At 49.2% G+C, this 25,411-nt stretch overlaps 1 protein-coding gene across 3 annotated transcripts in view; it reads right to left on the reverse strand.

Moving 5' to 3' along the window:
• BIN3 (bridging integrator 3) overlaps positions 1-25,411 on the reverse strand; it is a 52,175-nt gene that overhangs the window by 15,004 nt on the left and 11,760 nt on the right. For all 3 annotated transcript variants that reach the window (XM_006263896.4, XM_006263897.4, XM_059730724.1), the window contains exons 2-6: positions 21,001-21,049; positions 14,732-14,772; positions 13,713-13,774; positions 9,945-10,081; positions 9,377-9,417 (exon numbers count right to left, since the gene is read on the reverse strand). In XM_006263896.4, coding sequence (XP_006263958.1) covers positions 9,377-9,417; positions 9,945-10,081; positions 13,713-13,774; positions 14,732-14,772; positions 21,001-21,049 — 330 coding nt within the window. The remainder of the gene's footprint in view (positions 1-9,376; positions 9,418-9,944; positions 10,082-13,712; positions 13,775-14,731; positions 14,773-21,000; positions 21,050-25,411) is intronic.

Consider the following 25,411-nt stretch of genomic DNA (forward strand, 5'->3'; position numbering starts at 1 on the left):
TTATGCCCTGTGATTGAAGAAATCTATAACCAAACATTCAGCTAAGAAGCCAGACAGCATATATTGCAGTAAGTAGCACAAGCAGCAACCAGCTTAGCCAGGAGATGGAGACTAGACCAGCAGTTGACTATGAAGCCAACTGGCACAGACTTGTATGGCATTGCTGTGAAAAAAATTCAGCCATCTCTAACTTACAGTGGATTTTGTTAGTGAGAACTCGCTCGCATGAACCCTGCCAAGCTCGCTCTACAGCATACTGGAAAACCGGCTGTTCACAGGCCACGTGGTCATCGACAGAGTACAGCCAACAACCCTTCATGGAAGATCTGTGCGCAGTGGTGCTACGCTCATCCCAGTTATGTCCTCCTCACAGGTGAGCAAATTTTACAGCCCCTCAATTTGAAACGTGTCACCAGAATTGGGCACAGAGGCAGACACGCATCCCAATTGGTTGCTTCTGTTACATTGGCTATCCTTCAACACACAAACCAAGCGGAAGAACTTAAGCCTCCTAAAAGGAGAAATCAAACTCCCCCTGCAGCCCTGGCCATTACCCCCCCAGTGCTATATTTTTTAAACCCAGTGTTAGCACCCAAAAGGTTGTACAAACTGTGCAGACAATAAGGAGACAGAGACCCCTGCACTCAGTCTAAAAGGGCAAAACCCAGAAGAGCTGGGGTAAGCGACACATCGACACATAGTGTGGCTGGTGCAATGTCAACCTCCATTATCACAGTCCGGACTGCAAGGTACACTTCAAACCAACCAACGCAGAGGACGTTAGTGCCAGGCAGACAGCAAGGCTCACATTTGATCACGTGCCCACCCGACACATCCCCCACTCTGGCCAAGGGTACGTGGGGCGACGCTGTGCATTAGAGCGGCAGCTTTGCAGTGACTGCCGTTTGCGAGTTTAACACCCACAGGGCGCCCCCAAGAGCTCGCTGCCATCAACGGAGGCAACTGCTCACCAGTTCAGGGCCCGTCAGTAAAGGCAGATCCCCAGCTCTGCCCTCCAAACCACAGTGCCTTATACGGCCGATTCTTTGCATCCACCAATCCTTACTTTCACTGTGGAGCTGTAGCTAGGGCTGCAGTGCTAAGAGGCTGGTATCGTCCTGTGAAACCTGAAAAAGTCATCAGAGATCAGACTCTTCCCCAGCGTCATTATTTCATCCAGCTGGCCACACGCATATCAGATGCAGCTACTCGGAGATTACTTTTTATGGTAAGTTTCACACAGGGCTGGCCATTATATTTAAATGCTGCAACGAGCTCATCGAGTGACTCCCACTGGTGCTAGCTGCAAAGGCCACTGAACCGATCCGTCATCTCCAACACGTGCACGAAATTTTTCATGCCAGTGCAATACATACAGAAACACAGCGATTACATGGGCCTGGATCAATGGGGACGTAAGAGGACAAGGTGATCTGTGCAGGTGGGGGGCATAACATGGGAGAGCACCTAAAATTACAGGCTAGGTGCACTGTATGGTCAAACAGAACCCACCTCTGAGTTCCTGTGGCAGTGAAGAATGAATAAAGGCTGCTAAACTAGCTAATTCAGACGGCTGCTTTTAATAAATAAGGTTTGAAAAGGAGGACTTTGACCAATACAGGAGCCCTCATTTCTTTTCATTTATTACCAAGGGGGTGATAGCAAGGTGGGGGGGGTAACTAGGGCAACCACAAACCAGATATTACTAGGCATATAAATATAGATATAATTATTTACTATAATTACCCACTGTCTAGAGTAGCTGTGCCTCAGTTTTCCCATTCTGTAAGGTTGGAATAACCCTTGCCTACCTCAATGCTTGGAGTTTGGAGGCTTTGTATCGTAAGAGCCTTTGAAAAAAAATGCCACACATTGTCCAAGTACTAGATATTATCCTTTAAATAGGTTCATCAACATGTTTTCCCTGTAGCGCTCAGAGATACACGTTTAACAAGAGCTCTCTCCATCACAACCCATCATACTTAACACTTACACAGTGCTTTATATCCTGAGAGCATCACGCAGGACATCAACTAATTAACATGCAGCCATTTGCATCCTATAAACCCACTACAGCTGGGGTGGGGGAACCTTCAGCTCAGAAATGTGGCAAGCAAGAGCTCAGACAAGCACCAGCAATAAGGTTTCCATTTACTTTGAAGGGAAATCAGTTTCTTAACACAAAATGGCTTTGACTTTTTTTTTTTTTTTTTTGTGTGTGTAAACTTCTCATATTCCAACCAGCTTTCATTTAACCCAGTGAGTTTTTGCAGCCTGTAATGGAAGGACACTGTACTTTGAGTGCTTTAAAAAAAAGCAGCTACAGAACCGAGTCTGAAGAGGCAGTTACTGTGTGGGCACAGCAACTACTGTCTCATAAGGACTTTTAATGCATAGATTACACACTGTATTTCAGAGGAAGGAGGCTGGGTTGACTCCACAAGCTGCCATTAACACAATGCACCCTGCCAGCTCCAGACTCTGCTGACAAGCTGGAGATCCAAGCTCCTGAATCAAAGGCACAGAAAGCTCCTTTCCATCCCAGAAGGGCCAAGCCCTCAAAAGGCAGGGTTAATGATGGGAGACCATCTTCTGTTGCACTATACTGGTAGCTCTTCAAGGGAACCTTAGCTGCTGCTGAAATCTCTGCTTTCAAACTTGCAGGTCCCCAAGGTCTGTGCTTGGGGCTTAGATCAAACTCAGGGAGCTATTCCATTAAAAGCCCCGAACCAAATTCAACATCTTCCTGGGAAGCAAGGAAATCAACACCTGCTGATACTAGGGCTTTTTTTCTTCTAGTCATCTAATGAGCTATTCAGCAGAAAGCTAATTGTTCAGCGTGTCAGCACCTGACAGCCCTGCGGCACGGGTGACACCTCATCTGTCGTTAGCTCTCCCCTCAGGTCCGATCCCAAGGAGCTCGCCCGCTCGCAGGCCTGCCTCGGACACTGGAGTTCAAAGTGCTCAGCCCCTTGCACGCTCTTATTGTTGCAAGAGGTGGTTTCTGAAGCAGGTGACTGTTCCCACAACAGAAAAGGGAGGACAAGGAAGCCTGCTCAGGCTTGGGTGGAGGAAAAGCCCTTCCACCCACATCCAGCTAAGCCTCATAATACCCCTCCAAGACAGCATGACCCCGAGACCGCAAACCTGCTGGGCAATGACGCCCTTACTACTTGTGAAGCCATACTTAGCTCAAAGGCAGCCAAACCATTGAACAGTGCCTGTAGGACACCGCCGCTATCCGAGTGAAAAGCATCAATCAGCATCTCCATTTTACAGGGTGGGAAATAAAGACTAAGAGATACAGCGACAGAGGGAGCCTGCAAAACTGCGTGGATTAGACACCAGGAGCAGAGGCTTTCAACAAGGTGGGTGTTGAAAAGCAGAGTAGCCCAGGGTGAGGGGAAGCAGGAGAGCTGCTCCAGAAATGAAGATGCTCCACACTCCACCTCTGAACTGCTGCGGGACTCGGAGCTAGGTCACAAACCCATTACGTGCCTCTGCTTCCCCTATAACCACGTGGACTTTTGTTGCGTGCTCCAAGGTCTGTACATGAAAAACTATTGCTCGAGTGCAGTGTCAGGGATGCTCCTGCTTTGAGGACCCTTCCAGCCTGGCCTTCCTAGGAGCAGTAATGAACCCGATGCCACCTTTGCCACAAACTCCATATGCAAGTGCCAGTGCACAGGGAGAAGTTTTGACAGCCACAAACACTTAAAAATCCCAAGCCCCCTCGCATGAGCATGCTTTTATGTAATACAAAGTAAAGGCGGCTTTCAGAAGCTCCACCATGCGTGGACACACAGTTAAAGAGAGGGAAGAAGCAGTGTGTGTGGAGCTTTTAGGGGCAGGCTGCTAAGGCCCCTGGCTTGCTGAGGCTGCCAGTGCTTCCCATCACTTCTCCGTACAGGCAGCTGTGGGGAGATCTGCAGAAGGCAGCTTATAAGGCACAAGTGAGAGTAGGTACACAGGGATAACTAAAAGGGAAACACAAATTATCAGCTCCCCACCGCTGAGGGAAAATGTACCGATGAAGTGCCTCTTAGGTGACATTTTAGCCTCAGAAAAGCAAAAAAAAGGAATCCAGACTTTAGAAGATTCTCTGAATTAAAAATCATGTTGCCACTTCCGCTCCACACCAGAGCTCCCTTCAGCTCCTGTAATTAAAGGATGGGGCTGGAGAGATGCTGCCACGGGAGATAAAAGTGCTATCAGGATCTCCGCTGCTGCAGGATTCATTAGCTAGTCACCCCGGCTGACAGGGCTGTTGCTTGAACATTGCAAACGTCTCTCCCTCGCCGGTTATGACATGGCAGCTGCGATGGAGACCTTTTTTCCCCCCCCAACGGGACTCTGCACGCCTGGCTACCAGGAGACAGGGCAGTCCTGCAGGTACATGGGGCACGCATCAGCACGTGGCAACTGGGTGGCTGCGTGCGCAGGGCAGCTCTGCTGCCGCGGGGAAGGGGACGCTCACGGAGCCCCCGGCAAGAAGCAGTATGATTCATTCTGTTTGCGAAGACACAGAAGACAAGACAGCAGACGAGTGGCAGAGAGGGCCCTGCGCCCGCTCCCTCTGTCAATCTCTCCACACGTTCTCACCAGATGAACGGCAGCACCAAGGCCATCGAGCAATCTGCCTGCTCCCTCTCAAATGCCTCTTCTCTACCCATCTCCCACTCTTACTGCCGTGCTGCCCCTCACCCGCAGGCTGACCCCCCTCCGGAGACGGGATGAGTCACGAGGCAGGGGAACGGGACTCCTCGGCTCTATTTCTAGCTCCTCCACTGACTCGCTGAACAGCCTCTGGCAAGTCACTTCCCCTCTCTGCCGAGTTCCCCTCTTGCAGGCAGGTGGCGAGGATTAGCACTCACTCAGCACGGTGCGAAGAACGCAGACTGAGTGCTGAAGCATTGTCATTATCTTCGCCCGCACCCCGCGACCTGCTCCTCTTCCCTCAGCTCCCTCCTTCCTGCCGCGTTCCTCCCCCCCAAGAGCATTTTCACAACCATCTTGCAGAACCTTCTTCAGCGCCGACGCGGGCGTCTTACCCTGCACATGCACGGAGCTCAGCTGGGCTCCCCTGTCCGTACCTGGCTGCAAATCGTCTCTGCCAGCACTATGCTGAGGGTCTCTGCTCTCTACATGCCCACACCTGACCCAGAAGCAGCACACCCTTCCTGGTCAAGCTAGATGGGTCAACACGCTCGACTCCTCCATGGTGCACTAACACTGCTCTCACTATCTGGTTTGGGTGGTGCCCTATCCTGGCTTTGAGCATGCCGTCTTGGCACCGTGCTGCCTTACCTCAAATATAGCGGTCTACAGACCACGGACCCACATCTGCTCCCAGGGTAAAGCCCCCCCCACTCACCCTATCAGGTAGAGCAATGCAGGAGAAATCCCAGTTACTAAGAGAAACCCAAATCTGGCTGCAGGTTTAAGTTAGCCCAGCCCTGACCCTGCTGACAGAGAGCATGCGTGTTCTTCCAAGGGCGCTCCAGGAGCTAGGGGACAAGGGGAACAGGGTAGGGAAAGGCAGGAAGCAGGAGGGGGAAGAAACTGCCACCAAGTGCGACAGGGAGAAGGCTAAACAACTGGGAAGACAGAAGTGGGGAGGCAGCACTGAGAGGGGTGGCTCAGTGCTGGGCCAAAGCATTTGGGCTATGCTCAGGAATGCCAGCTATTCCACAGCCCATGCCCACACGTCCGTCACCAGCCCATCCACCCACCAGGAAGGGGAAATTAAAACCATCCCTTCCGACGGCAGCAAAAAGCGACTCGAAAGACGGCAGTACACGCCGGAGCATCCTGGGGATTAGGCTCAGAGCCCCAAGCCGGGGGAGGGGGAAGGCAGCCGTGTGCCTAGCTTCGCATATGAAATCCTCGTTAGAGGCCTGCGAGGACATGAAAGCGGCTTTTCCTGTTTCCGGTCCTCAGCACCCCCTGGGGATCCCGACGGCTGGTTAGCTGCTTTTGTTGTCAGAGGAGGAAGTGCAAGATTGTGGTAGGGCATTAACGGCAGGGTTGTTTGTGGTTATGGGGGAAACACAAAGGAGATTACACAGCATGTGTGCAACAAGCCAGGCAAATCAAGGCCCGGGCGCGCCTGCTCTATGGGGAGCGCTCTGCCCAGCCCATCTGGAGATGCCAGGGCTCCACCGAGGCAGAGCTGTAAGCCACTTGGGCACCTCCAGTTATTTGCTATACGCACCTATACACAGAGGTGCTTCTGGACATGCAGGGGAACAGTCCCCTTGCTGACACCATCTTAGCACAAACGAGACAACCAATTTGGGGGGGGGGGGGGGGGGGAGGAAGGACCCATGGAGTCAGATAAGGACTATTTGGATCACTTAGTACCTAGACCCCCAGGGAAGGGCCTCACCTGGCCACAAGCAGCCTGACCGCTTGCTCGGCAAGGAGGTTCAGACTGGCAGAGTCTGCAGCAGGGTTCGTCTAACAGAAGGGTCAGATCTGACCCCCAGCACCAAACGTGAGAGGCGTTACAGTCCCACTGCCAAGCCTCCTGGCTTGCATAAAAATCTTCCTTCCTCGAGTCCGGACAGACAAGATGCAACACCAAGACGACAGTACTGTACTCAGCTCAGCTCCAGCCCCACATTCAGCCAACACACCTCACCCCAGGGGACGGAGAAACCCAGCCAAGCTAAGGAACTGGAAGCTACAGAGTAAAGCAAAAAGCAGCTGGTTTCTTTCCCCTCCTCCATATTTCCTGCCCCTCCCTCCCCCCAAAACATGCACCCGCTTAACTGATCTGATGCAAGCTGCATTCAGGCACCTCCCAACGTGAAGTGTAGACCCTTCCTCACCTTTTCACCTTCTACCTCGCTAAATTTGCCTCAGTTAGAAAAACTCTAGCGACCCATTCCCCATGATGGAACTGCAATAACTCAGTGCTTGAAAGGGAAAGTCTGCACAATCCCAAATCCCTTATAACCAGCGAGAACTAACCGGTACCGCTGCTGCTTTTTCTGAGATGGCTATTCTCGGCCAAGTGTTCGATACCCTCCTATCACTGGACAACGGAATGGAGTTTATTGCACATATGCCTCCGATTACCATGTATTACCACTAATGATAATTGCCTGGATTATACTTATCTCTGTCTTGGCTAATAAACTATAAAAAGACCACCAGTGAAGTAGTAATACAGCACAGCTGTTGAATCCAAGCCTGTTTCTAGGTCAAGGCAAGTTTGGGAGCGGCTGGGGAGAGCTGCCTCTACCAGAGAAAGCAATACCCAACTGCAAATGAGAAGACAAACCTCCAGGCAGCTTGTGCTCCATTTTAACTCCATTCTACAGAGTTTATGGGAGCTCTTGGCTAGCACAACAAGGACAGAGGGAAAGTTTCCATTTCTATACTGCATATCAGACACTGTCTTCTTTGAGAGTGTGCTAGGCCATATGTGGACACTTCTACATCGGCAGCAGAGAGGGGAGTGGAACTGTTTTTGCTCAACACCAACGCACCCGCTTTAGACACAAAGCATGAACCAATCAAGGCAGCATCACAACAGCTCTCAACTAACAAACAGCAGGGTGTGTGACGTGCCATATTCAGAAGCTAAGGCAACTCTCAGGGAGGCAGAGCAGTTCACTGAAGCTCCTATGTAGCCAGCACACCCGAGTATAAAGTGTTCAAATCCTATGCAAGAAATTTTGTGCCGAGTAGTCAGGAGCCAACTTTCATATCTTGTGAGATGATGCTCTCCCTTTAGCTGCGGTGCTGCATGTAAGAGTCATTGCACAAGGGCATCACCAGCACTGCTTCCTACGGGAACCATGAATTTCTCCCGAGCCAAGTCAAGTCAATAATGACGGATCTTGACTTGATTCTGCACAGCCTGAAATGCAGGTAGAATACGAGGGGGCACCAAGAAATCGCTCTTGCTATATGCACACGGTAACATGAGTTATTTGCATTCCCAATGCATCTAAATGCCAGGCCTGGACCAGGACCCCACTGTGCTCAGTGCTGTACAAACACAGAACAGGGAAAAAAAAAAGTTGACCTGAAGACTCCTCAGCATTTCTGAACCAACCCCCAATTTGGAAACTAGAAGAGAAAGTGAACATAGTTATGTATCAGGCACCATTCCACAGCACAGGACAGTTTTCTTTCCACTATCAAGGGTTTTCTGCAGACTACCCAAGCAGTACGAGTCACCAGGTGCCCCACACTGGGACCACCGAGTAGCCCTACGTACAACATGGTGTGTTATATTTGCCTTTCATGCTTGGGATTAAGCAACAAAACTAAAAGCCCCCATAATGCAAACCTGGAATTGTTATTCAGCAATTTGCATCACTTACCGTCTCATCAGTCTCATTTTGTTTTATTTTCACTCTTGCTCTGCTTGAGAGCAAATCTAGGGATTTGAACACATTTGCTACAGTAAATTAAATTCTCCTTAAGTGTTTGGGGGTACAGCCTCCAACATGCCCTCACAACTCCTGATAGGGTTGGCAAGACTCAGAGGCCTGGGAGAATTCAGTACATAAGCCTTCTGCATGCTGCAGTCTCTCTACAAGGGTTCTCCTTCAGATCCACAGAAATCATCTCATTGACTCATGACACTGCAATATAAGCTGGCCTCCTACATTCAGAAGGGGTGAAGGGGTAGAACATGGTCATCCTACTCCAAGGAAGGTGCTATTCATCACGTAAAGGAAGCAAAATGATAAAGATGCAGAGTCTGCTCAGGTCTCATGCAGAAGGGGGCTTGATCTAGGCTTTTAGGGGACATGGAGTCTGGCCCAGGGAAGCCAAGAGCTACAGGGAGACCCAGGTCCCGCCCCAGCACCATCTAAGCGCAGAAAAGCCTTGATGCCAAGTTCTCCCTTCCACTTGGCACGAGGATTGGCTGACTTGTCAGCTGGCCTCCCATCTTTTACCACTCCAGAGACAACGGACACAGACAGCAAATGGCTTTGCAGAGACTGATTCATAATCAAACCTGTGCTTCCACGTGCACACTTAGTACACTCAGGGGCAGAGTCTCTGAAAGGAATATCACTTCCCACTGACTTCAGCTCAATACAAAAAACCTCATGCTGGGTCTGCTGAACATACAGGTCTGCAGTCAAGTGAATTTGAAACATGTCCCAAAAGACTTCCTGGCTGTTCCCAGGCCCGATTTGCTGCCCAAGTGTGATGTGACGTTATGTTCATTCTTCTGCGAAGTTAGAGTGACTTTCAGACCCAAACATGCCCAAAACCTTAAAATGTAACTGAACTAAAAGTCAACTTTTGCACGAAATCCAATGGAAGCAAGTTTATCAAATTAACACCCCGGGCTTGCCTGACATTTGCACTGATGCTGCCTGTACTAAAACGTGCCGCTACTTACTTTTTCAAGGGCTCTATGACTGTCTTCTGAATCTGGTTCACCTGATGGAAGAAGAGATTATTACAAACCAAAAGTTATTGAAGGCAATCACCTGATTTAGGTCTCAGGTCCACACAGGGTCTATAACCAAGGCACTTGCAGTAGCCCCTTCAGAGGCACCAAATACATCACAGGCTCCTGCGATCCCAGACTGAAGGGAAGTTTCCAATAGTACCATAAGCCCAAGCAGCCTTCTGGCTCATCAGTGGCAACTGTACTGAGCTCTTCACTAGCTACAGGCTAACATGCTGTCATGAGGGGGATGAGTTAATGACACGCAACTCAGAGACAGGGTGCACTGTGCAGGTAACAGGGGACCCATAGCCCTACCGGGAAGCACATTCATCTTCATTATCTGAAGAGAGGGAGATAAGCCTTGGAGGAAAGTCAGTCAGTCTGGGGATCCCCCTGAAATAGGGAGGGGGGGGAGAAGGCAAGGGGCAGGGACAGGTTTGATAGACAGACACACTGACAGCACAAGATGTTACCCTCCTTTCCATGCCTGTCCTCCAGGAAAACTAGTCCTCACCTTCTCTTGGTTGAAGGAATCCATTCTCTTCATAGCAGTGTCCAAGGCCATCACCATCTCCAGGAATTTGGGATCTTGCTCACAGAGCGGGTTGGACAGCAGGTCAGAAGAGATTTTTACAGCAGATTTGGACATGGCTGCCGTATGACGGAACCCATAAACCCAAAGAGAGACAGACAAAAGGCCTGTTAGCAATTCACAGGGCATTCACGCGGAAAATGAACCATTTTCACTGCAATGCATGCTCTTGGACGTCCTAAAAATGTCAGCCACTAAGAATTCAGAACCCAGACTTCCCAGGAACACAAGTAGGGAGCTGAAGTAGAAGACACAGAAAAGTACTGAGTCATTCATGAAAGCATTTATTTTTATGTAGTTAAGTTGGACCATTTAAATGCAAGACTTGTGATGTAGCCAGAAATAATACCAGACTAACCAAAACATAGCTTTCTTTAGCAAAAGAACGGAAAGAAAATGAGCGTACGTGGTTCAGGGTTCTTTTCAGTGTCTGCTTTTCTCAGACTAGCAAGTGTCACTCAGTCTCACTGCAGTGCTTCCACAATGAGGTGAAAAAAAACTTTGCAGTCTATTAAATCTCAAACAGCTTTACAAAAATATCTAGTTTAAGTGGATTTAGTGCTGGGGAAGAGGCCAGATTAGAAGCACTCAAAGAGGACAAGTGTCACCTGCCCTCAACAGGTACAACACAGGCAGCAATAAAATCATGGGATTGACAGCACATCCTGCGTCAGGAAGTTCAATTCCCTGCATCAAAGCTAGGGAGTGAAAAGCTTACACTATGATCACCAGGCCAGATTTTCCCTCCTGGAGGAAGCTACTTCCACAGCCCAGAAGAGGAGCTGCAATTTTGACTGCTCATTTACTCCTGAAGACTTCCAGGCAGAGGACCAGCAGCTGCTAACGGCCACCTGCCTACCAGTGGACTTGTATGCACCCACTCATTTCATTGAGCACTTTTGGTTGCTTTTATATTTGCATGCCTCTCTCCGTCTCAGCAACTGACCTTTTTCCAATGGAAAAAAGATTCAGTACAGAAGCCCTTCACCCCGGGGGGGGGGGGGGGGGGGGGGGGCAGCGCGGTGTGGCAGCGCGGTGTGGCAGGGGTGTGTGTGGGTGTGTGTGTGTGATGCAAGAGGAAGCAGCAGAAGTACCTACAAATTTGTCTGTTCTCTCAGAAGTGCTGCTGTAAGGCCAGCTGAAATGGCCCCCCCACCATATGAAAGGTCAGCTTTATAAAGGATTATTTCTGTGCTAGACTAAATATCAGAAGCTAAATTCCTACCCAGTAATGGCACTTCAGATCTTAAGTCAAGGGTTAAATACTCTGTCTCATCTTTAAATCAGTTATACAGAGAACTCAGAAATTCAAGTTCCAGTGACTGCAAAGCCCAGTCCGGAACGAGCAGCTCATAACAGAGGAACAAAGCTACTGTATCCGTCCATTATCCAAATGTTAAGGGCTTAGGCATTTAAAACAGATGGAATATCATCCGTTTGTGTGACCACATCTGAGGAAGGATTTGTGCCAAAAAGGGATGAGCTCAAAACTGTACATTCTCAGCTGGGGAAGCTACTCTGCCCCTTTACAACACAGGGAAATCTAGGCTTTTGAATGAGTCAGGAGAGATCCTTGCAGCAGGAAGTGGTGAAAGCAACAAAGCTGGGAATAGAGAGCCTGTCCCCTCCTCTGCTGCTGGTATGCCATGCAACTCGTGCCGAGTTGATTCTCACCTCTGTGCCAGCTGTTAAACGAGGAGACTCAGTTACTTCTCGTGGAGCAGCAGCCCCTGGGGAAGAGCTGCTTAAACGTCCATGCAGAACTTGGTAATGATGACATGATGAGCATCGATGTTAGAGAAAAGCCATACGCAGCCTTCCAGTCATAGAAAACCCCTATCTTTGAATCTCATACAGATAAACGCTGACTTTACAAGGCAGCTGTGTTGCTTGCAAAGCAGATAACTGTTTGACTCTCGCCCCCCCCCACCATACTCTAGCCCTATACCCTGTCCAGAAGGAGAGCAAGTGACCCCTAACACCTGCCCAGCAAGTGCTAGTTGTAAGACATGCCGAGCTCCCACTCCCATTTCCCAGCCCTGCTGATGCAGCTGGCAGGGCAGCCACCAAATCTCCCAGGAAAGCCTCAGTGCACACAAGGAAGGCTCATGCTGGGAACAAGGCCGAATCCTTCCTGGCAGGAGACAGAACCTCACCTCACCAGGTTGGCTTGGCAAATGAGTGTTTACAGGCCAAGTAAATAATTGCACCCCTCAAGAGCGAGGTACAATGGAAGAAATAAGACACTCAGGGGACCACAGCAGCCAGCCCTGCCAGGCTGCACATTGAGCTTGCTAGCTGAATACAGCTTAACTCCTTGGCTTTGGTAGCTATTGCTGGGCAAAGGAAGCATCCAGCAGTCTTCAGTGACTGTTCAGAATTAGCTTCCTTCCTCCACCCTTTGTTCACTGCCCTCCCTTCTCAGGATTTCATGCCTTTAAAACGAGAGTTCAGCTCTGGCTGGATCTGGACAGGGCCTGGGATAATTTGCAACTCTGCCATGCAGCAGAACGGAAAGAGAGTCCTCCCACAGCTCCTCTGGGGCTCAAAATGCTTCATATAAACAACGCCCACTGCAAGGGAGGGGAGGGGAATCCGTTACAAGGAAAAGCTTACCCGGGGAACCCTGACAACGGACCAGTAGTCCAGGGAGGCGAACCTGTCCCCTGGGAAGGGATTCAGTCTTCAGCATGGAGTGAACATCAAGATGGGCAGGCATGGCATGAGTGTACACGTGCCTGGACAGTAGCAAACACCATTACTTCTCCCCAGCATACCTGCTCTGTCAAGTCCTGATGGTGACTGGACCAGGTCACACTAGCCTAACCCAGATCATGTGCCTTGGCTCCAACATACAATGGGACCCATGAACATAGGGGCTGTTCCAAAATGCACACTAACAGAAGATGGTTTTTCCTTGCTGTGTACCCCTAAGGCAGTCACTGAACTCTGCTGCGGCTGCCCCGCTTCAGATGGCCGAGATGAGAAGACTGAACAATGTTTGCTTAAACCCTATATCACGTGGTGTGCTCAGGCTAGTTTCCTACTGGAGAGGCTGCTAACTGAGCAGGCAGGGACTGACGTGGAGAAGAAACAGACACCTGCAGGGCAGATGTCATCTGAGCATTCAGTGTGACAACAGCTGCAGGACTACACGGAGATGACTTGTTGACTGCTTCCTACATGGCCCACTGCTGCAAGGCCAGACCAGCCATTGGGCACAACTTGCAGGGTTACTCAACTGAGTCACAAATGCTTTTTTACGCAGTGCCATTCATAAAGTCACCCTTGCACCCTCCTCCCCCTGGGAAACAGCAAGGCATGAGACAGCAAGCTCCACGGAGCAGGAAACGTCTACAGACTTGCACTGTGCCCAATACAATGGGACTCCAGGCATTTTGTCAATGCAGTTGATAGCAATCCCAATCTTCCCGATGCAGAGGCACAAAGGGAAGTCATTTTTAAGGTTATATACAAAGCAGGGGTCCAGGATATTCAGGTTCTGTGCTATGTGACTTGCTGTACAAGGACTTAGGACAGTCCTAGATTAGGATCTCTCCAAAGGAATATTTTTTATTGAAGGAAAACCCGTACGAGATCTAGGCTGTTTCCAGCTGCCACCGATGTCACATGTGACCTCAAAGAAAAAAAATGTGACCCAACCCCAAGGAGTTGCATGTTGTTACATACCCACATCTGCATCTGTGCTTTTCTTCATGTCCTTCTGGAGTTTCTTGGTTTGATCTTCCAACCTGAAAAAGGTAGGAACAAGGCTAAGCTCCGAGTACAAATAAGATGACAAACAACCCATACCATATTCTTTTTCTTTATTATATAAGCTGATAGCACTTCAGGGAGTTAGGGAAAAAAAAGAGGACCTTCTTGCCTTTCCCTTTCATTGCAGTTTGATCCATTCTCTTTTTTGAACCCACCCTGTGATCCTGGCCGTGCCTGCCCATCCCTTTCCTAGACACCACTCCCCGCTCACACACATCGCCATCCCGTCTGCCCAACCCCGTGCAGGTCCTGCCCCTGGGGGCAGCTGGAAGGAGATGCCAGGGAGTGAGTCCAGCTGCTGCACCTCCCCAGCCCTACTGTATGCCTGGGGGCAGCAGGACCAGTCAGGACCAAGGAACCTGCTGCAAGCTGGACAAAATCCTTTGGCGAGCTGGATCCGGCCCCTGGGCGGTGATTTAGCCCACCCCTGATGTATAACTTAGTGCACACTGCTGTGTGACAGTCCAGAACCGGAGAGTCACGTCTCGGAGATGGGAGAAGCAGTCAGTCACTTTGAGACCCACTGAATCCTTGGTCTCTCACTGAGACCAAATGCCAGGAAAGGGTCAGTCAAGTGATGAGGGTTTTCAAAGTGGAACTGAACTGAGACCCACCTGTAACCTGCTATCAGGTCAGCAGTGGCTTTCATTGACTAGCAGCCTGAGCTGACCCCAACTGCCAAGCTGACAAAGGGAGCATGCCCCCCTCATTGTTCTGCAAATACCTCTTCCCATTTGAATTATCATTATGTGGGCCTGAGCTGTTATGCTCGTTCGTCACTCCTGCCTTTTGGGATTCTCCTCAAGGCACCAAGTGCTGGTAACTGTACATCAGACCACTGTGTAAGGCAGGACACAGTATCAGATTGCGTAAGAAGCAGACACTTGTCTTACAGACCACAGGCCCTTCACACGACACCACGGAGCACTTACTGTTGTAGTTTCCCATATTCCCTTTCAAAGTCTCTCTCCACCTGTAGGATTGAAGAGAAGCACAGTGAGCTCCTACATATCAGGAAACACAGGAGGGGGAAATCAGGGAAAAGCTTTTGCTGTTGAGCAACCTCATTTCTCCCAGCAGTAAGAAATAACCAAATTGATCTGCAAGTAGTAGCACAGAGACACCCCATGTTGAGCCACCCTTGTGTACCAAATCAATTAAAAATGTCATTTGTTGAGACACAAGTCTCCCCAAATATATGCAATTCATTACAAGTACCAGAGTTTTGCACTCTCCTTTGCCAATGCAGCAACAGAGCCAGCCAGATCCAGGCTGGCATGGAGAGGGCTCGATACCCACATCCCCAGCTAGGATTTAGAAAGCGTTTACAGTTAAAAACCGATTGCACCCGAGTTGCAGCCCAAGCTTCATCTGGCATTCTGGTGCACGTGTGCATGCTCTTTTAGTCCCAAAAGGAGCAGCTGGCAGAAAGATCCCCTTCTTCCTAAGAATCCAGGAACTACTTCTGTCAACAGTGTTAGTGGCAGGCTAGGCTGGCCACCTTCATGTACATGAAGGCAAGCAGTCAATTTTGAGAGGCACTCAAGTCCTGTTTTCATTAAAACAGACTTGGAAGCTGAAGGCTAAGACCCAGTGAAGACCTTACAAGGCGTTAAAAGGGCTTGGGGTTGTCATGTGGCACAACTGCTTTACAGCTGCTGTTTGAATGACTGCTCTTACTCCGCAGAAGAAAGAGCTACATAACTCTACCTTAGCACACATGATGGCAGTTTCCCCTCTTACCATGGGCTACCTTTGGGTGCACAGCTTTCCATTTTAGATGCTAAGGGAACTAAACTTTAGCCTGCAACCTATAAGAAACAAGTCTTCAGCAAAAAGATACTGAGCTTAGGCCTTTCCTTACCCTAGGTTACTACTAGGGTCCCCAAGCCCTCTCAAATTCCACTGCTTAACCCTGCTGTAAAAAGGTCTCCTAGAGCATGGGGTGGAAAGCAGTCAGTTCAACTATTTAATTCACAGTAGTACCCTTAGTACTAGAGGCACTTTCCAAAGTGCTGAAATTAAGTTGCAACCCCTGGGGGGAAAAAAAGTGTATTATTTAAGTCTTCCAAGCAGAGCAGATTGGGGATGATGGCTCATTCCAAGGAGGTAAAATGCTTAGAGGTACTTTGAGGGACTGTTTAACACTTACTTAAACATTCATTCCACACCTCATTGACCAATTAAGCAAATGGATTTCAATTGAGCAGCCAAGAGTAAACACGCGTGCTTCTGTTCTCATGGGATCAGCCCTGGGTTTTTGTTATTAAGTCACCACCGCTATTATACAAGCAACAAATCCTTGCATGAAGACAGAGACCAGAATGGATGAGAGTATTTACAAACCTCTAGGCTGTTTCCAGCTTTCAAGGAAAAAGAAGAAAAAAAAAAAAAAATCTAGCCTCACAGCAGTCAAACATGGCTCGAGGAAGAGAAACCTAGAGCCTTCCCACTTGATTTCTTATTAGAGTTGCTGCAAGATGAGCAACATTTTAAACAGGGCTCATGCAACTCCCTTTCATAGGTATCATCTTGATTTGCAAATGCAACCAGAACTGGTCACCATTCCAGTCTAAAGGCTGAAAAGAGAGTTTGCTGAACTTCCTCCTGGACAGGTGTCCAACTCATACCATCACTGCTGGTACACACATTGGCAGGCTCTGTAGACCAAAAAGCTCCGGAGACCACACTCCCTTTCTCACTGCTAAAAATGGTCCCTCCAGAAAAGGCGTGCAGTGAGGGGGCAGCTCACACGGCTAACGCCTGGCTCACAGTTCTGCAAAAATCTACGGCAGCTGGTGCCTCGAGGTCAGGTAACCAGCACATAGTAAAGCCACCCTGTATTTCTATGGCTGTCCCGCTGTAAAAATAACCAAGTGCCACATTCTATTTATGTCTGTGCAAAGTGGCTTGGTTGCAGAGCAAAGGGGGTTGGCCTGACTCAGAGCCATGTCCTTTGAAGGCTGGTGGTCTTATTCCCCCAGCTCTCTGCACAAAGCTCCATCCAGACAGACCAGTCAGCGCTATCTCCCTTATGGTTTGATCAACAGATTTCTTTGCAAGCCTAGGGTGCTTGGGCTAGTCATGGGACGACACCAACCCGAGAGATGCAGGGTCTTCCCTGCCACACCACCACCCATTTGGTGTGCCATGTCAGGGTAACAGCTGTCTCACCTGAATATTGTGATGCTGGAGATGCATCTCATCATGCCAGCACTTCAAAACTACCCTCTCTAGTCACCTCCCTGGTGACAGCGACACAGACAGCTGGCCAAGCCTTGCTTACTGTGCACCCCCACAGTAACAGTTGCCTACCAGTCATTGCATTCTGCCCACTGACATGCCTCTACCAGCTATTATTAAAGTCCTATTTGCATTGTGCTAGCATCACAGACCCCAATCAAATGAGGGCTCCATCACATGATACAAATCAGCCCCTACCCCAGGTATTCACTATCTGGATTTACCCAAAGACAACAGGCAGATGAGTAAAAATGGAGTGGATAAGGAGGACCAGGAAGCAGAGAACCCTACACATCTGGCCAGTACAGGAGGCTCATACCCGCAGCACCAGCATCCAAGCTTACAGCCTATGCACTCCCCACACTGAACGTGAAGAGCTATTGATAGAATGAGCAAACAAGAAGCGCGGGTTAAGGGAAACCCCCACACCCTACATTATCTTGCATGTTATGGAAAGTAATGTCAGGAGCAAGCGTGGTAGGCAGCTTCAAGTCAACATCTGTTTCAGAACCAAGATGCTTTCCCTTCCAGGCACCCTGTTTGGCTGCTGGAGAGTTACTTGAAAGTGCAGATCCACAAATTTTACATTTAAAGGCTCTTAAAAAAACAAAACAAAAAACCCCCAAAAAACCTCTCTTTGCTGTGCATTACCTTGTTTTGCCAACAGGGGGAAGAAATGGAGGTGTCAAGCTTCAGTCCTTCCAGCTGCAACAGACTTCTCTACCTTCAGGGCACTATCCTAGGCAGTGCCATGGAGGCAAGGCAGTCAACACAAGGCACTGCCAGCACTACAAAGGGATGGAAATCAGGGACCGAGAAGGCTCCTTACTCCCCCCCCCCGCCCGCCGAGTCGGTTTCTCTTCCTGGAGGAGGTGCCCTCTCTGGTTTCTACGTGGCACCGTTCCACAGGACTCCGACTCTTTATGGGACTTGGGAACAAGAGAAAAGCCTGTGTAGTTAAGCCAGAAATTCTGTCATAACCTCAAGTTTCTGCTGGGCATTTGCCATCTCATCAACACACTGAAGACGCCAGACAAAGGAATGTGTGTGCATAAACTGGGCGCAGTAAACAATTAGCCCTAGACACAATATCCCTTTTGTCGAGTGCCTTGAGCTACAATCATGCTGAAGCCCAGACACGAGCAGTTCTAACCCCAATTAGGATATCACAGGCTTCACAAAGCAACCAGTCACACCTACCCATCTCCTAGCAGGGTTGCAAGTGGACAAGTTGTGCCAACAAGCAAAGCTGCTCTTGTGGCCTCCCACGGCACACAGCTTCAAGGCAGAGGGACACTGCCAGGGGCTGGAAGGGAAGCTACCTAACTGAGCCTCCAGTGTCACAGTAACAGCACGGCCATGTCAAGGGGAAATGAACTCCATGACCAGTTTCACTGCGGTGAAGTCCTGGTTATAATGAAGCTTGGTTATAATGAAGCCCTGTGTTTCCTGAGGCCTGTGGATAAGTCAAGGAAGTGAGGTCAAACAACCTCGCCAAACCACAACCCAGGTCCCTGCGCTCTGGACATTTCTTGCCAGGCTGACTCACTGGCCAGCCCACGGTGCACTGAGGGAAGGCTGCATCCTGAGCAGCTCAAGCCCACAGCCTAGGGGCCGAAGGGAGGGAGGGAAGGATGGGGAGGAGAGAACCCAACCAGCTCCCCAAGGCTGTTGTGGAAGGGGGAAAAGAAACAAAAAAGAGGGCTGGATTTGCCCGGCAGTGGGTGGGAGCCTGTGCTCCGAGGTTGGGGCTTCCTGGGACAAAAGTAGCTCCACTTTTCTGCCAGTTGCCAGCTCAGATAACCAGGTCTCTAGTGAAGAGCGTGGCACAACCCCAGGGTGACACAGGTGAAGTCAAGGCAGCTGGGTTGTGTTGCAGCTTGAGAGACAACTACAGTCCTGGCTCGAGCATAACCTCTGCTCAGAATGAAGTTGTCCTGGGGGAAGGAGAGGCAGGAACTTGCCTCTGCTCCACGAGGCTTCCCCCACCCTTTGGATTCAGACCAGCATTCGGCACTGTTACAGCTCCAACAGCTTTACCTCCTATCACTGGGCGTTAGTTTAACTGGGCTGCACTACTTGCGGTCCCCCTCCATATCCTCCTACCCAGCCTCCTTGCCTCTGTACAAGCTCAGTGACAGCGGCTCTTCTCAAGGGAAGAGGAGGGGAGAAACTATTCTGTCTGGAACTGGATTTGTCCAGGTGAAGGGTAGAAGCAAAGCAAAGCAGTGACATGTCAGAGGGGTAGCAGATCAGAGTGGCTCATCAGCCAATTTTCTACAGGGGCTTCCTTCTACCCGGAGAGCTAAAACGGCACTGACACTTTGCCCTTCTTTAAGACATGAGCAGCAAGTGGGCACAGGGAGTCATGACTCATTGCTGCTGCAGCCCAGTCAAATGACTTTCCAGTTCTACTACGAGCCTCGCATTCATACTAGCACTGGCTTCTTTTCAACCAAAAATCTGTGGCAAGCCAGGCCCACTGCATCCAAGCAACTCTCCCTCTCCCATTTGGAGTTGCCTGCTCTGGAAGGAGCCAAAAGCTAGTTCTGACAACTGCTCCTTTATTTTTGTGGTGCCATCCTGCGAGTGGGAGATCCACCCTGAAACCACTTCCTTTCCCAGCAGCTCTGGATGCAGCCTTGCAGATGCTACAGTGGCCCACTTCCTGCAGCAGGCTCTAGAGGCCAACATCTGGAATATAATGGACAGCTAAAAGAGAGTCAGCACCGCTGCTCACACAAGCCTGCACAGATGGCATGTCTCAGCCTGTGACTGGGATGTAAGCTTAGAGGCCAAAGTGAGCTGGAGCTACAAAGCGGCCCAATGCTCTCAGACCATGAAACTGAGGCGAGTGCAAGGCGGAACATCAGCTTCCCAGGGGAGACTGGTGGTTTCCTGTTATTTGTACTCTTTTGAAGGACTGCATTTCACACTTACTCTGTGAGGTTACATGGCTCCATGTTTCCTGTTCTCCACACATTTGCCCCAAGACCATTGTGACCATTAGTGAGATGGCAGGCCATAAGCCAGCCCATGCTGAGCAACTATGCCACTGAAACAGATTCATGGCACTTCTTCAGCATTCGGGGAATTGAGGGAGAGAGAAGGGGAAGCCGATCAGAGTTATTGGTTCCTTAATTTTTGCCTCCTGGATACTTCAACCTCGACAGATGTGACGCAGCATAACAGCTGGCCTAGCCTTGCCAGATTCAAGATCAGGTTCACCAATCCATACAGGGGCTCAGCTCCCAGCTTGGCTATCAAGATCATGACCACGACAGGCACAGTTAGGACACTTGGTAAGACAGATACACAGGTTAGTTCAAGGACAGCACCGGAGAGTGGGATGCTTGCACAGGACAGAGGTCACCTGCTTAAGGAGGGGAAGATACCAAAGCATACTACAAAGAACAATGCTTGAAGCAGGTCTTTCCAGTGTCTCCAAAGGAAAAACGCTTTCCGCATCTGCTTCTGCAGCAAGCACTGCACAGCACAAATTGAGTTCGCACCCGAACACAGCAGCGCAGCTCCCTCCAATAAGCCTTCCTTTGGAAACAGTTATATTCAGCGATCTGAACCACTCCTCCTCCTCCATCTGCTCAGAGAGGAGGAACAAACAAGCCATTGCTGAAAGGAGGAAGGAAGGAAGAAAGGAAGGAAGGAAGGAAGCAAGCATGCTCAGCCATGTCCTAGGAAAGCAGTGCCAGGGTGAGCAAATCCCCTCCTCTCCGAGGGACTGATCGCAGCCCCGAGTACTCCAGCTCCTTGGGACTCCCCGTTGCTCCCAGGGCGGGTTGGTCACACACACAGCAACAGGTTCTGCTCACTCACACTTCCCTCCCACGGGCATGCACATAGGAAAAAAAAAAATGGGACGAGTTAAAGTGCTGGCTTGACTCATCAGCCACATGATCACGGACGAGATCTAAAAAAAGGGGGAAATCGGTTTACTCACCGTCTTGGGTACAATCTGTTTCTTGGGCTGCCCGAGCTTGAACGGAATCCTGGAAAAAGAGATAAGGGATATGTAAGCATACAAGAGCCGGCCTCCGAGGCATCAGGAGGGACACCCCCTCCGTCCCGTGTTCCTTAAACTCCATGGAGAAGACCAGCTGCGTTCAGTGCAGCGTTTCCCCAGACCCAAGGGCTGCAAGTGCACAGCCCCTTTTTTTGATACCTATGCAGCATTTTTTTTGATCCTTACAGCATTGCCAGCTGAGTCTCCTTCAGCAAGTGAAAACCCCGTGCCCGTCCGCTCAGCACCCTAGTAACACCAAAATGGGCTTTGGCTGCTGCAAGGATGCCTTGGCTGAGCAGACAGCTGAAGAAAAGGTTAAGTGTTAACACCAAATCTAAAGGGTGAGCGAGAGGTAAAAAAAAAAAAAGCTGCAAGTGCTTAGAAAGACATTCAAAAAAAGACAGTCCAAGTGTCTGGAGTTGCTTCAAAGGAGTTTTTCCCTGATACAACAGCTGTAGGAATGGCTCACCTGCCAGCTCAGCAGCCTTCATTCTTAAAAACCTTCATGCGCTTGTTTGTACAATCTGGGTGACCTAAATTGTTACCTCCCCACTAACTTGTGCGAGGAGAAAGAGCGCTCATAGACTACACCGCTCTAAGGCTTTTGGCTTGGTCACTTTTATTTGACAGCTGCAATGAGCAAACTCATTTCAAAGTTACCTTCTTTCCTCAATAGCCAACGAAATAAAAAGCCCACATGCAAACACTGGTAATTTGTCGACCACCTTTAATGTATTACAGGAATGTAGAGGGATGTTGTCAGGTTAAATTATGTGGTCCAAAATTTTTTCACCACTTAAGTAACCAGCTGGGTTACACAGTGTGCAGGTTACACAGCAGGCCATTATCTGAGGACAGAATGTGGTCACATTAAAAAGAAAAAGAGAGGAAATCTCTTTACACAGGATTTTTCCCAACTAGGTCAGATCAGCAGCTCCTCTAGAAGAATATCCTGTCTGCAAACTACCGCCTGTACCAGATGCTCCATAGCAAGAAATACACCCCCCCCCCCCGCCCCGGGCCGTTGCAACTTCTCAGTTTCCCTACCCCCCACAATTTAAGTTAAACTCCATTGCCTTCATTTTGGATAATAAAAGCAGGCGAGTTCATTTCCTATCTGTCCCTAATTAGTTTCACATACAAGAACCCATGTGCAGAAGCTGTAGGCAATGCAAGGGAGATGGTTCATTCTTACAATAATTTACAGGCAGTCCCCGGACTTACAACACAATTGGTTCCTGAAAACTACCTCTTAAGTCGAAACGTTGCAACTCGGAACCATTTTCCCATAGGAAACAATGTTATAAATGGGGGAATCGGCTCCTGAGCCAAGGCCCAATGCCCTATTTTCACCAAAAATAACCACGAATTTTGTACTCAATCAATTACAGATGAGTAATATAGTTACATTAACATATTTATACTGTAAATAGCAATCATATTGATTTGGAAGGATTTCTTTGAGGTGACTTTTTGAAGGGCTCTTGGCTGGCGTCTTCTCAGGAGTCCTGGCTGCTTTCTTAAAGAAAGTGTCCAAGGAAGTTTGGACAGATGCTCTCCAGGGAGATGGGCAATGCAGGGAACTTGTTCACTGGCGTGGCATCGCACCAGATCAAGCGTTGTAAAGTCAAAACTGACGTCCGAAACTTGCAATAGGGTGTCAATTTATGAAAGTTTTAAGTGCAAAACATTGCAAGTCGAGGACTGCCTGTATTTTTAGCCCACCCGGTTTTTGTTAGGGTTCCACGGTGTCAAGCCCATTCTGACCAACACCTAACTGTTTGGACAAAGCTGCCGGGTGTCAGTCTGCAAAACCTTCCAAAAAAGCATATCATGGGCTGCATACTGTGACATCAAGCCATATATAATCCAAGGGAAGCAAGAGAGATGTCGCCCGGTGGCCTGATCCCGCCTGGCTTCCTTTGAGCCAATCCTTGTCACTGTTTTCTAACCAGTGGTATAATTAGCCACCGAGGAGAAAAACCTCAACTAAAACCCATCCCAGCCTGCCCCCTGCACAGAGCGCGAGCCAACCTGAGTCACAAAAGTTGAAAATTTCAAGTTTCTGGAGCACTTCCTGTTTATTGTTCTCAGCTGATGCAATTTTAGGCTATTAACCCTTTCCCATTCCTCAGCCACCATGAATCATCCTTCTTTTATAAACAAACAATCGTCTGGCATATAATTACAGCAGCACTCACTGGATGCGAAGCCTTGGCGGAAGGAGGACAATAATGCAGGATTTCTTCCAAGGCGGGTCAAAAAAAAATGGGTCAGCTCCCTGTCTGCCTCTCCCCAAATTGGCCACACAATGGGGGTCAATAGAGCCAGGTGCCTCCAACAGGCAGACACATGGCAACATAAGACATTCACAGATGGGGCATCCAGAAACCACTATCAGCCATCACCTTTGGGGAGAAGCTGGCTACAAAACACCTGAGGGGTGAAGAAGCAGGGCAGAGGAGAGAAGCCAAATAGCCTAACACAGCTGCAGCATCTGGACCTGCCGTGCCCAGAAGCCTTGCGGAGGAGCCCTTCCAGCAAGCCTTGCTCGGAGACCATGTAGAGCCCCAACAGGGAGACTGGATAAGCTAAAAGTGAGCAAAGAACCTGTGTGCAAGTAAACTCCTTTCCAGTGACATACATAACACACAGCTGCCTGGGGGGTGCCTGGAGGCCCTGGGTATCTCTGATGCTGCGCTGCAGGAAACTACTTGGAAAAAATTAAAACACCTCCTGCTAATATTCCCACCAAGGCTCTCTAAATCTTGATCCTCCTTTTGGCAGGCAGGGCACTGACTGGGCATTTGTGGTAGAGAAAGGAAGGGGAAAGTTGCCTATATGCCTACTCCCCTATTCTGTAGGTCGGTCTTTACATGGCATCATAGCCCAGATGTGGCATGGAGTAATATGGGGGAGGAGGGTCTCCCTATTTGAATGGGATTAGTTTAGCTTTCAAGCTGCAATGAGAACTGTGTGACGAGTAAAACAGAAACAAAAAAGGAAAACAAGAAGCGCTCCTTGCCCTGAAGACTTAGCAGGCACCATCATACTCAACAAAGGCTGCGCCTGATTAGAGATAATTATTTCTCTGCTCTTAATGGTTAATCTTAGTTAACGCACAAGTAAACAGAAATTTAAATACGGGCCCATTACAGACGCTCCGAGACACCAACAGCCACAGGGAAACACTGAAAAGGAGATGCTGTGAACAAACCCATCTGGAACAGAAAGCGGGACCAGCAGGTTAGGGGGGAAAAAAACGAAAGTGTGTGGCAGTGCCAAGGTGTGACATTGGGGCGTGCATTTCACATGTGCACATGCACACACCCCTGCTTTCCTGCGAGACGGATGTACGTGTGTGATAAGCCATTATTAAAGCATGACCTCGCACCACTTAACCGAATCAGCCTTCTCAGCCCAGGACCCTGAGAAGCCCCAACTGGTGTCATCTCAAAGGACAGGGGCTTCCCCCCAGAAAACCTCCATGCTGCTCTGGACAGTCTAACAAGACTAAAGGAACCTCCCTCCCTCCCACACCCACCTGCCCACCCAGACTGTCACAGTAAAAATTAGGTAAATTCCAGTAACGCAACAGGGACTCCGAAAGCCGACGGGAACAAGTCACATGTACGGGGCCCTGGATCTTCGTGCTCCTAATAGGCCAAGCCCAGGAATTCAGATCACAGGCAACTGGTGATTTATGTAACAGCTAATTGCAGGATGGAAAGGGAAGGAGGAAGCAGGGCTCACACCAAAGAGTATTTCAGGTCTTCTGAAGCACCTGGGTAATGTGGCTGAGCTTAGCTGATAATACTCCTTCCTCCTACCTTTACCCTGAGCTGACACCAGCTACTTTAAGGCTTGCCGGTCCTCCTCAAGCCAAACTATAACAAAGTGAGCAGCTCGGGTCAAATCGTGGCTTAATGGGATGAAGCCATCCTGTTCCAGCCAGAGTGCCATCCTCCTTGCATGGGCACTGCACAGCACAAGCACATGGATGCCCAATATTCTTACAGCACCTCTCATTTAAGGGAAGATTTTTTTGCATTGCCAAAAGGAAACAGCCACATTTTTCATCCAGAACAAGAAAAAGTCAACAAGATGTTCAACCAATTACGCTTGGAAAGTATAAATTTCTATTAGCATCCTGATGCCACTTGCCTAATTGCATCTGTTCAGTAGAACTTTAACACAACCAACTTTGTCCATGAAACGTCTCCTCGCCCCACCTCTTCCCTGCACATACGAAAACTTATTCTACTGAGCATCTTCTCCTGGTTTCTGAATCTCTGCCTTTTCATAAGGCTCAGTAAAAAATAATAATAATAAAATTGCGGAGGTATTA

Source organism: Alligator mississippiensis, chromosome 7 (genome assembly GCF_030867095.1).
Source record: "Alligator mississippiensis isolate rAllMis1 chromosome 7, rAllMis1, whole genome shotgun sequence".
Lineage (NCBI taxonomy): Eukaryota > Metazoa > Chordata > Crocodylia > Alligatoridae > Alligator > Alligator mississippiensis.